This window comes from Eulemur rufifrons, chromosome 21, assembly GCF_041146395.1.
Source record: "Eulemur rufifrons isolate Redbay chromosome 21, OSU_ERuf_1, whole genome shotgun sequence".
NCBI lineage: Eukaryota > Metazoa > Chordata > Mammalia > Primates > Lemuridae > Eulemur > Eulemur rufifrons.
In genome coordinates this window covers 7,575,243-7,587,306 of record NC_091003.1, presented here as the reverse complement: position 1 = coordinate 7,587,306, position 12,064 = coordinate 7,575,243, and the positions used below count along the sequence as shown (strand labels likewise).

The 12,064-nt window shown below is 42.8% G+C and overlaps 1 protein-coding gene across 1 annotated transcript; it reads right to left on the bottom strand.

Annotated features, from left to right (window-relative positions):
* Positions 1-9,373: 9,373 nt before the first annotated feature.
* On the bottom strand, positions 9,374-11,928 carry LOC138401870 (disintegrin and metalloproteinase domain-containing protein 1a-like). The gene is given in 4 exon segments (XM_069497503.1): positions 9,374-9,457; positions 9,512-9,829; positions 9,831-10,545; positions 10,547-11,928. Coding segments are annotated over 4 exon segments (2,472 nt in total). The 5' UTR covers positions 11,902-11,928.
* Positions 11,929-12,064: the final 136 nt, after the last annotated feature.

Sequence of the window (12,064 nt, the reverse complement as noted above, 5' to 3'; positions counted from 1 at the left end):
TCTCAAACTCCTGAGCTCAAACGATCCGCCCCCCTCGACCTCCCAGAGTGCTAGGATTACAGGCGTGAGCCACTGTGCCCGGCCTGTTGGGTTTTCTATGTGTAAAAACATGTTGACTGCAAACAGACAATTTAGTTTCTTCCTTTACAGTTTGGACGCCTTTTATTGTTGCTCTTACCTAATGGCTCTAGTTAGGACTTCTGTAATAGTACTATGTTGAATGTGACTTCAGTGGGTATCCTTGTCTTGTTACTGATGTTAAAGGAAAACTTTTAGCTTTTCAACATTGAGTATGCTAGCTATGGGCTTGTCATAGATGACTTTTGTGTTGAAGTACATCTCTCTATACTTAAGTTGTTGAGAGATTTTTCTTTATTATCATGAGAGGATGTTGCACGTTGTCAGATGTCTTCTCTGCATGTATAGAGATGATCCGTATGATTTTTATCCTTCATTCTGCTAATGTGGACTATCACATTTATTGACTTCTGTATGTTAAATTATCCTTGCTTCCCAGTAATAAATCCCACTTGATCGTGGTAAATGATTCTTTTGATTTGCTGTTGAATTCTGTTTGTTAGGTTGTCGAGAATTCTTGCATCTGTGTTCATCGGGGATGTTTGCCTCTAATTTTCTTCTCTTGTGGTGTCCTTGTATGGCTAAGGTATCAGGATAATGATGGCCTTATGCAATGAGTTTGGAAGTTTTCCTTCCCCTTCATTTTTAGGAAAAGTATGATAAGGAGTGGTATTAGTTCTTCATTAAATGGTTGATAAAATTCGTCAGTGAAGCCATCAGATCCTGGGCTTTTTGTTGGTGGAATACTTTTTATTACTGATTTGATATCCTTATTCATTACTGCTGTGTACAGATTTCTTGTTTTCATAATTTGGTTTTGTCTAGGGATTCATCAATTTCTTCTAGTTTTTCAATTTATTGGCATATAAATGTTCATTGAGGTCTTTCAATATCTCCTCTTTAATTTCTGATTGAGTCATCCTTTTTATATTGATTCTAATAGAGGAAAGCTTTCATCCCTACCCATCCATCTAAACTCTCTGCAACTGGTTACTAATGAATGACTCTCCATTGCCAAATCATATGATCAACCCTCAGTCCTCTGTTTATGAACCTTTCAACAACATTTAAAAGTTAGACAATGACGTGGCTTATGTTTTAAAAGAATCACTCTGTCTGCTGGCTGGAGAATAGGCTAGTAGGGGAGCCAGAGTGGAAGCAGAGAAACCAGTTTAAAAACTTCTGCAGTTGTCTAGAGGGAGTTGAAGGTGACTTGTCCCACAATGGAGAGTTGGGATATGGTGGGGTGCTGGTAAGAGATCACAACTGGATATATGTTGAAGATAGAGATAAGGATTTGCTAATGGACTGTATTTGTAGTGTAAAACTCTTCTAGAAACACTTTCTTTTGGGTTTTCAGGACATAGATCTCCCTTGATGGTACTCCTACCACGCTGGAAACTCTTCCTCTGGCCTATTTACAGACTTCTCCTCCTCTTAGCAACATCTGCACAGTGAACACCCTAGGGCTAAGTCCTTACCTCAGATGCCTTCCCTTGTCTAGCTATACTTCCTCCCTAGGCAGTGTCAACTAGTCCCATGGCTCAAACTATCACCTATACACGGCAGCTCTCAAATATACATCCCTAGCTGATTTCTCTCCTGAATTCCACACCCAACGATTGTACTGCCTCGCTGACATACACATGTGAGTATTTAGCAGGCATCTCAAACTAAACACTTGCAACACCTGCTCTTTCCACACTCACCCCCATCTCAGTAAATCACAGCTCTTTTCTTGGCTCACAGCAAAGCCACTGGAGTCATACTTCTCTGCTGCCTTTCTCTCACGCTACATCTGCTCAATCAGCAAACCCTTTTAGCTCTATCTCACAGTATATCCATATGCCAGCCATTCTCATCACCACCACTCCTAAAAGCTTCCAACATCTCCCACATGGCAAATGACAAGAGTTGCTAAGGGTTCCCTGCTTCTACACTCCATTGTCCATTGCCCTGCCTGTGCCTGTTCCTGTTCCTCACAAAGCACATGGAGTGCTCCTTCAGTACTTCTTAACTCAGGTCACTCCTGTGCCAGAACCCTTACATGCTTGCCATCTTCACTGAAATAAAATCACCATTCCTTACTAAGGCTCTGTGTGATCCAGCTTCACCCACAGCACTCATCCACTACTGTCCATGATGCTCACGCTGTTCAGAGATGCTGACCCTGCTTGTTCTTCTTACATGCCAAGCACGCTCCTTTCTCAGGACCTTTTCACTTAGAGTTCCCTCTCCCTGGTTTGCCCCTCCCCTAACACCTACAGAGCTTTCCCCCTCACATCTCTCCTTAAGTGTCTACTGATCAGACAGGACCCCCCCACCCCGACCAATGTCTTAGTATCACACCCCACCCTAACATGACTCTTGGTCCCCTTGCACTGCTCATCTTGCTTCATCACACATATTAAAACCTGGCACAGTAGTTATCTGATTATTGTTCACCTCCCCCCATGCCCAGTTCATAATTTTTACAGGAAGAGACTTTTTTTTTTTTTTGAGACAGAGTCTCGCTCTGTTGCCCGGGCTAGAGTGAGTGCCGTGGCGTCAGTCTAGCTCACAGCAACCTCAAACTCCTGGGCTTAAGCGATCCTACTGCCTCAGCCTCCCGAGTAGCTGGGACTACAGGCATGCGCCACCATGCCCGGCTAATTTTTTGTATATATATATTTTAGTTGTCCATATAATTTCTTTCTATTTTTTTTTTAGTAGAGACGGGGTCTCGCCCTTGCTCAGGCTGGTCTCAAACTCCTGACCTCGAGCGATCCACCCGCCTCGGCCTCCCAGAGTGCTAGGATTACAGGCGTGAGCCACCGCGCCCGGCCAGGAAGAGACTTTGTCTTATTCACAACCACATGCCACAGTGCCTGACATGAAGAAAGACTATGTATGAACTATACATGAATAAAGTCTCAGTGAAGAGTTGTAGGATGAATGAATGCATGAAAACATGGGAAGGTAGTGCAGGTATGAGCCCCTAAGTATGTGGAGACTTTTTTTAAAAGCATAAAGCTGGGAGGTCAAGGCCTGGAACGGGCAAGTAGGTTATCCCCGGAGATTTGAGCATTCAGGACAGAAGACAGGATCAGAAGAGGGAGAAGAGAAGAATCCTTGATTCAGGACCCTTGAAGCAAGATTTTTAATGCCACCTATGGTCATGAGTGGGGCTGTGAGGAAAGGAAGAAAGTCCATGGAAGTCTTAACCACAGCTGGGCTCAAGGCAATGATTGCCAGGGTAAGGGAGATAGAATATGATTGCAAACCACCACATGGTAGATCAGAGTGCCACAGATACCAGGGAAATTCAGTATTATGCCTTGGTGGTGGTTAAATCTGGTCATACTGAACAGTGCACAATTAATAATAAAATCTTACATCTATCATCACACGTGGTTTTAGATCCCATAGCATTTATTTCAGTGCCTGCTCTATGGCAGACTCTGCACTAGATAACCTCACACAAGTTATCTAATTTAGCCTCACAAAAACTCTGTAAGAGGCATCCTTTGTGTGGCCATCTTACTGAGGAGGAAATCCAGGCCTGAGGAAGTTAAGTTCCATGTCTTAAGACCAATCAGCCAGAAAGTGATGCCTGCTGTTTAGGAATGTGGACCCTGAAAGACCCAGTCAATCAGAAGAGGGATGACTTTCTCCTTTTAAGAAAGGTTACTCTTTGCTCTCAAAAGTATCTTCCTGGTTGGATTTGCTAGGCTAGGAAGACACCAAGATGCAGAACTGACACAGCACTCATACTCTTAGCATCCAAGGGAAGAAAAGAGCTCTTGGAGTGCTGAAGAAAGGGGTATCAATTTTTCCTCTTAAATTTGAGTTGTTTTATAAAATGTTTTTAGATATTTAGATTGGTGATAAAAATGGCTAATGTAGCCAGTATGATCCAGAATTTTCTGCTCTTGTAAAACGCATCAGTGAAATTACCAGGCTCTTATTTTAGGTGTATTACTGTATAAATGTAAAAACTTCAACCTAGACCCAAAATAGTTGTGGGATTTGATGTACTTACACAATTTAGTAGCAACAGTTTTAGTTTTCCCGTAAAGAGATATTGGAATGTCTGTGGTTTCCCATAAATCAAATCATGACACATCAGTTACCTCAAAGTTGGGACTCATTCTCATCTTTAAAAACCAAGAATGAATTGGTAATCTTTTGCTTTATTTTAGCATATTTATTTGTATTCTCTGCCTGAATTTACAAAGACCTAGTTTATCCGTCGCAATATAAAGGATGGCTTTGGGTAGATAAGGGGTCAGTGGAGAGCATGAGGGAGAGCTTTTTCTCCTGTTCTTGGCACTGACACTATGCCCTTTTTATTTCCATTTTTCACACGAAATTGTCTGTACTTCACCCGGCTTGTGATTATTAGATACAGATCCACCGCCCCTACACCCACTGCCAGAAATGCTGTGGTTTCAGAGGTTTTCCCTTTTTGTCTGTTACAAGGTTTTCTTTTGATTTTTCTTCTAGTGTATACCTCTGGAATTTGAGATTCTGAGAACATCCCATGCGTAAACATACTTCTCACTCTTAAAGTACCAATTGGAAATTCCAGTGAACAAGGAGGCATATATATTCCCTGTTGCATAGAGAACAACCACTTGATGGTCTGGTTGAGACGGACTTCTCTACAGGCTCTACCTCACTTTCCATGAGTATCCCTAAGGATAGCTGATGCATCCTCTGGAAAAGTTGAGAAAAAGGTATGATGGAGCAGTTTCCAGAGCCTCAGCAGGGCTGCGAGGATTAAACTAAATAGGAATCAGGAAGAGTAAGGTCACTCCATGGGAACAAGACCCTCATCAAATGCTCAGAGTGGGGAAATGGACGTGATATGTAATGAGGACAGAGGCTCTTCTGTTAGACTTGCTGGTAGGAGGAAATACTTGTTTTCAGAAGCCATAGGAGATAATGGTTGGCAATGGACAAGAGGGCCCAATTGTCACTGTCCTTCAATGCCACACCGAGGTTACATTTTCCACTCCAGATAATGGGGAAGCAATGGATATTCCTGAACTCTTGACTGTGATGACAAATCAGTGTCTGGGGAATCTTAGGAAGGACGTTGGGGAGCCCAGTTAGGTAGATAGTTCTGGCCATGAAACAGACATGAGGTGTCAAACACTTGGCCTGTCATGATTCCACCTCTGATGTTTTCCTTTTCACGTATTTTAAAAGACATTTTCTAATTGTCACCCTGCCTTTGTCATTCATGAATTCATGAATTCATCCCAAATCCTCTTACATTTGATTCTGGCATAACCTCCTTATTTAAGACTCCTATAAATGCATTAAATACTGTAAGTAGTATTGGTTCCTTTTTTCCTATTGCTTAGCTCAAAAATTTTGACACCTGGCGTCTAGTGGTTAGGATTAAAAAAAAAAATTTTTAGTGTAATGTCCAAAACCAGTGTGAATATTAAAGGCACAATACTTTGTCTACTCATTCTTAAAGGATGTTGGCCCTTAGTTTTGAGAAAACATCTCAGTGAGCATATTGGCCCAAAGGCAGTATCAAAATTATACTTTAATTAGGTTTGTAAACATAAGGTAATTTATTTTCGGAAATTAATGGAAGACTTTAACTCCATATTGCACAGAATAGCAGATAATAGGTCATGTGGTATTCTGTGAGGCCATGATAATGTCATCTGTTTAAAGTAAATTTTTATTTTTCCTTCAACTGAGCCCCAGGGAATGGAATGGAGTTTGACTCCAGGTTGTGGAGACATTACATCAGGCATTCATAAAATGAGAAGAAAAGATGTCAGGTTGGGGCCAAGACAGATGGCCATTCCATGTCCTCTAGGGCATTGACCCCTGGACTCCAAGTGCATTGATACGTGCAACATCCAAATGTGTTTACTTTACGACATTATAATTTCCCTTTGTTTTCTCCACATCTGGATACAAATGCAGATCCTGGACTTGGCTGTGCTTTGGGGAACTAAAAGAAGACAGCTTGGGTCTCCACTGCCGTGGGGCAGCAAAGAAAGGACAAGAGTGGCCCAGAGAAGGCAGTTAATAGAAGGTAAGAAGTCACTACTAGTGTCTCTTGGGGCAGGTCCAGATGAGTTGCATGTGAATTCCAGCCCTGTTGTACTGTTATTGAAAGGTATGAGTGTTTCTCAGAAGCCTCAAATATGAGCAGAGGCAAAAGAGTGCACCCCCTAGAGGCAGTCACACACCATGCAGAATGCTGCCCCTTGAACCCTGGAGATTCCGGGCCTTCCCTTATCTTCTTCCTCCTGCCCATACTAAAAATGGTCACTGCCCTGCAGTAGTCTATCCTAATGAGCCTAACCTTCATTGGAGCTTGGGGTTTCTACACAGTTTAGGATTCACATGAGAGTTAATATGTCCAGTTTCCTAACACCATTTCTAACAACATCCATTCAAACATCTGTCCTAATCTTTGTTTCCTGTCTTAAACCTTGTCTTATAACTCCGATAATCAAAACAGTCCTAAGGACAAAGAACTAAAATTGATAAGTCTATATAAAACTTCCTTATTTGCTAAATTTTGTAACTTTTTATCAAATATTGTGAGATCCTGAAATGGCTTTTATTGATTGCTTCCCAATTATCTTCCTGCCTTTTGGTACTTAAAGAGCTCCATTAAATCAGCCAAGAATAATTACCCTATACATAAACCATAATTCCCTTAACCTTGATATTTTAAATGTGATGCTTATTAGCTTTTATTATAGTCACCATAATGATGTCCAGTAAGAAAGGTTACCGTTTCTGTAACTCCCCAGTTCTCCACTGCAGTGCTTCTCAGCAGACATCCTCCACATTTTTTCAAAAGTCCTTAATACAAGTTTACATTTGGAGACCTTTAGTTACCCAGTTTCATACTTGTTCTCAAAACTGTCAAGTGACTACCGACACCATGATTTCTCACCTGGATTTGATTACCAGAATCAATTGTGAGAACTTGTGTTGTGATTTTCATGCTTTACTTATAGTCGTGCATACATAACTGATGGCTTCATTTTGGATTTTGCTCTGAAGTTTAGTTTGGTTTGACCCAAAGTAACTAACATAAGTTTCGAGAAAGCAGATAGCAGGTCTGATTCTTCTGTTTGCTCTTTTCTGCTGACATAGGGTGGGCAGTCAAAAGAGGGGCTCACCAAGTGTATCCTGGGGACTGATCCTCAGGAACTTCCCCAAAAGTAGAACATTCACTCAGCTGGCAGCAGTATTGCACCTGAGAAAGATTTTGGATATGCCATGCCTAGGGACTAGCAACCACTATATTTTAAGGTTGGTTCTGGTTAAATCATTCACTGGGTCAACACTTATTGAGTACCTACAGTGAGCTGTGCCCTCAGAGCTAAATAAGATGTCAGTCTTCTACTCCATGCTGTCAGGATGTGGTAGGGGAAAAGACACTTTATTTATTTATTTTTTTTTTTTTGAGACAGAGTCTCACTCTGTTGCCCAGGCTAGAGTGAGTGCCGTGGCGTCAGCCTAGCTCACAGCAACCTCAAACTCCTGAGCTCAAGCGATCCTCCTGTCTCAGCCTCCCGACTAGCTGGGACTACAGGCATGCACCACCATGCCCGGCTAATTTTTTCTATATATATTTTTAGCTGTCCATATAATTTCTTTCTATTTTTAGTAGAGGTGGGGTCTCGCTCATTGCTCAGGCTGGTCTCGAACTCCTGAGCTCAAACGATCCGCAGGGAAAAGACACTTTAATCCATAATGACTACACAATGCAGTTGGTTCATAATAAAGGTCTGTATTCATTTGTAAGGCTTTGTTTAATTAAGTCACTGAGGAAGAACCTGTGTTCTGGGGAATTAAGAACATATCAGATGTCTTCCCTGTCACTTTTTTTTTTTACTGAAGGAAAAGGCTTATGAGGCAGTGGAGAATGTAGATTCAGTCAGACTTGGGGACAGATGCAGTTCCACCACTTACTAGCTAGCTCTAGAGCAAACTCTTTGGTCTCTGTTTTCTCATGTACAAGATGCAGGTTTCATTGGGAAGTTGGGAGGATTGAATTAAGACAATGAATATAAAGTGTTTAACATGGTGGCCCAGAATGAATATTATTATACTTGCTCTGTTCTTCACAGAGAAATGACTACCACATTGGAAGTTCTGTTACTTGTATTAGAGATGTTCCTATCATTGTCAGTAGACAGAATATCAACTTCAATAGAAAATTAAGACAAAAAAGTCAAATGAAAACACAAATACTTCAAGTAAGAATTCAGCATTGTGCAAGAGCCCTCTTCCTGGGTTGCCTTCCTATTCCCCATGTACCCAGACCAAGAGTATGAGACCTCCCTGGATCACATCTAGCCCCTTCTAGGAAGCCCCAAAATAAAGGATCACAAGTACTAGACTACATGGAGTCTAGAGTGACGCTTCCTCTGAAACATAAGCATTTTATTTATTTAAAATCACCTATATTTCATGAATAGAAATTGACAGGGCAAATCAGAATACTCAGTTACATAAATAATGTTCCTAATCTAATAGGTAGGTATAACTGGGATGAATAACCCAGTGATAGCAATATAGGCACAGATAATAGATAATATATCAAATAAAGTAGATGGAAGATTGTATGCCCTGTGGAACAATTTTGGGTGACTCAAAAATTGGCCTTATTGAAATAAGACATTGATAGCAATGTTCCATGAGAAGAGCTTAAAGTGTTTCATGAAATGTGAAAAAGCAAAAATACAGGATATTCTATGTATGATTTTATATATGGAAGTATAACCAATTTACTAAAATGAATACTGGAAAGTGGAAAAAATCCCTCTTCCTACATTTGTATGTTTCTGTAGACTAGATAGTCCAGTCAGAGCCATTGTAGACATCAAATCTCACTTCACGGCCGGGCGCGGTGGCTCACGCCTGTAATCCTAGCACTCTGGGAGGCCGAGGCGGGTGGATTGCTCAAGGTCAGGAGTTCGAGACCAGCCTGAGAAAGAGCGAGACCCCGTCTCTACTAAAAATAGAAAAAAATTATATGGACAACTAAAAATATATATACAGAAAAATTAGCCGGGCATAGTGGCGCATGCCTGTAGTCCCAGCTACTTGGGAGGCTGAGGCAGTAGGATCGCTTGAGCCCAGGAGTTTGAGGTTGCTGTGAGCTAGGCTGACGCCACGGCACTCACTCTAGCCTGGGCAACAAAGTGAGACTCTGTCTCAAAAAAAAAAAAAAAAAAATCTCACTTCACATTTGCTTCCGAGCTCCTCATTCCCACTCAGTGCTTGAGGGTTTTAATTTATTTGGCTTCATCCTCCACTAGATTTCTGCCTTTGGTTTTTCCTGTCCTTTACCTGCTTCCTCTTTTGGTGCAAGCTCTTCTGGGGCCTCTGGTGGTTGGGCCTACTCTGGTGGTTAGTCCTGCTCTGGTGAGGGGGCTGGCTCTGGTAGGGGAACCTCCTTTGGTCTGGGGGCCTTTTCTGCTGGGGGCGCTTTCTCTGCTGGTGGTACCTTATCTTCTCTGGTCAGCTCTGATTCCAGAGACTCCTTTTCTTTATGCTGTACTGTCTGCGCTTCACACGTGAGGTAGGCAATTGTAAGTAGACCGCACAGTAGTGCTAGAAGAAATATAGGGACTATGAGCACTATCATTTTAAAGTTTATGTCTTTATCCTTACTTCTAAAATGACTGCCCCTTAGATTTTTCTTAAGTGGCTCACCAGGGGGACCACTGTCCAAACTACCTCCATCTCCTGGGTGTTGGCAATAAGGGGGGTGCAAAGCCAAACTCACAATGGCAGTGCCTTAAATTGTTGCAAACTCCTCTCCCATTACACATTTCCTCTGGTTCACAGTCATACTGGAGTATGGAATGATTAGTGCAGGAGTAATTGATGCAGACTTTGTTGGGGGCACAAGAAGTGCCAGTCTGCACATCTCCATCATCAGGGATATCAGTACCATTGAAAGCATTCATGCTCCAGCACCAGTCATGTCTGTGAGGGACCTGGATCACTGTATGGTGAGCTTGGATTTGTGGTAGATATCTAACACCTGTACATATGAGTTTCCCACAAAATATATTACCATCTGAACATGTAGCATATCTTTGCTGAGCTGCAGTGGGACGGCCACAGTTTCCAAACTGGTCCCCTTTGGTATTCATTGAAATGTAACAGTCTTCTGGGGCGGATCTTGCAGGGTGCCCATATATACTCATGCATTGTTTATCAGGGTTCTTACACTGACCCCTAGAGCAATAGTGAATTCTATCACACAATGTACCATCTTGCTTGTAGCTGTCTGCAGGGCATTCTGCAGAACTGCCATCACTGTATTCTGGGAGGTCACACTCATCCTGAGTGGGACGGCATAAAAACCCCAGCCTTCTGAAAGTGCAGGCATGGCAGCAGAGTCCATTACTACATTCAGCATCCATCTTCAGACTACATGTCGGATCACAGCATGGGTGATTGTCACAATCAGAACCAGTCACACTCTTCCAGGTCTTCCACCACACCATTTCCACAGCGGGAATCCCTACGCTTGCGGCCTTTGGGCCAGGGCTTGTTAAATAGGCAGGCCCCTTTGTGTTCACAAAGGAAGTGGTAGAAGTAGTCAGAACTGCAGTTGCTGAAGCCACTTTGTTTAGTGATATTTTCATGCATGAGGCAAAAGTGCTTATCCTTACACATGCAGGCCGAGTGGTCATGCTGAATACCCAGGTTGTGCCCGAGCTCATGGACCATGAGCGCTGCAAACAGGAGGACATCTTCATGGTGGAAGGATTCAACAGCTGCCGCAAAACCACTTGAGCAGGCACCATTGAGAAATGCCTGGCCCATACTCTCTCCAGGGTGGTGTCCAACGATCATGTGGGCAACATCATGCTTCACACGAGGGAAGAGCTTCTCTCGTCTCCAGCTATTGAAATTCCTGAGTGTAACCTGCAAGTCCACTGGGACCTCTATTAGATCCCGCTCAGTCCAAATCTCCATTCCAGCTAGCACCACCTCTGTGTTTATTCCCCTAGTGAAGCTGTTGGCCAGAGCAACAATGTCCACTACTCTCTGGACTGTCTCATTGATGTTACTGCCCCACATCTGGAACCGCTGGTTGTTGACCACGACAAACATCTCCACGTACTTGGTGTGTGACCACAAGTAGGACAGTGCCTGTAGATGATGAGGCTTCCTACTCCCTCGTTGCCAGCTGGTGGACACCGCTTGGCTGTCTTTGGAAGTGACACTACAGGAAACGTGCGCTTGATGTGCCATGGTGTACAACACATGTTCAAACTGCTTTGAAGAGTCCACGGGCTCAATGCCATAAGATTTTCCCTCCTTAATCAGGATGCCCCTGAGGCCTGAACAGCTGTTGACAGAAACAAAAGAACCTGGCACTCCTTCTATGTGGCCTTCATAGTGACAGTCATGTGAAATGAAAGGCAATTCTTGCCCCAGGATGCCATTGTGGTAACTGTAGACTGGAAAGTTATTCACAAAATAGTCTCTCTTCACCTTCAGGTGAACCAGGTGCTTCTGGCCTTGCATAAATAGCACATGGGTTGCTTTTTCCACTGGGTTATCTCTTTCCTGGATTGTTAGCCTCTTAGCAATAATTATTTCATAGGAAGCATAATATACCGATCCCAGGTGACAGTATATGCTTGGCAGAAAAATCACTAACAGCATCAAAATCTCTAACCTGACACATGAAGTTACTGGCACTAGCCCCAGCCTCAAGTTCCACTTCTGCAGAGCCCAGGTCTCTTCCAAGGCTACTTGGTTTTTCGGTAGGGAAGGCAGGATGGAGGCAGAGTCTTTTAATGATGACACCAGTAACATGGCCCAAATGAATCAGTTGATGATACAGGACCTATGTCCATCAGCTACAGCTCTCCTGGCACACACACCCTCAGAAGCTCAGGTATTAATCTCAGATCTATGCTGGCTCCCTTATGGATAGTTGTTGCCCAACTCAGAGTCTCATAAACTTCAGGCTGTGTCT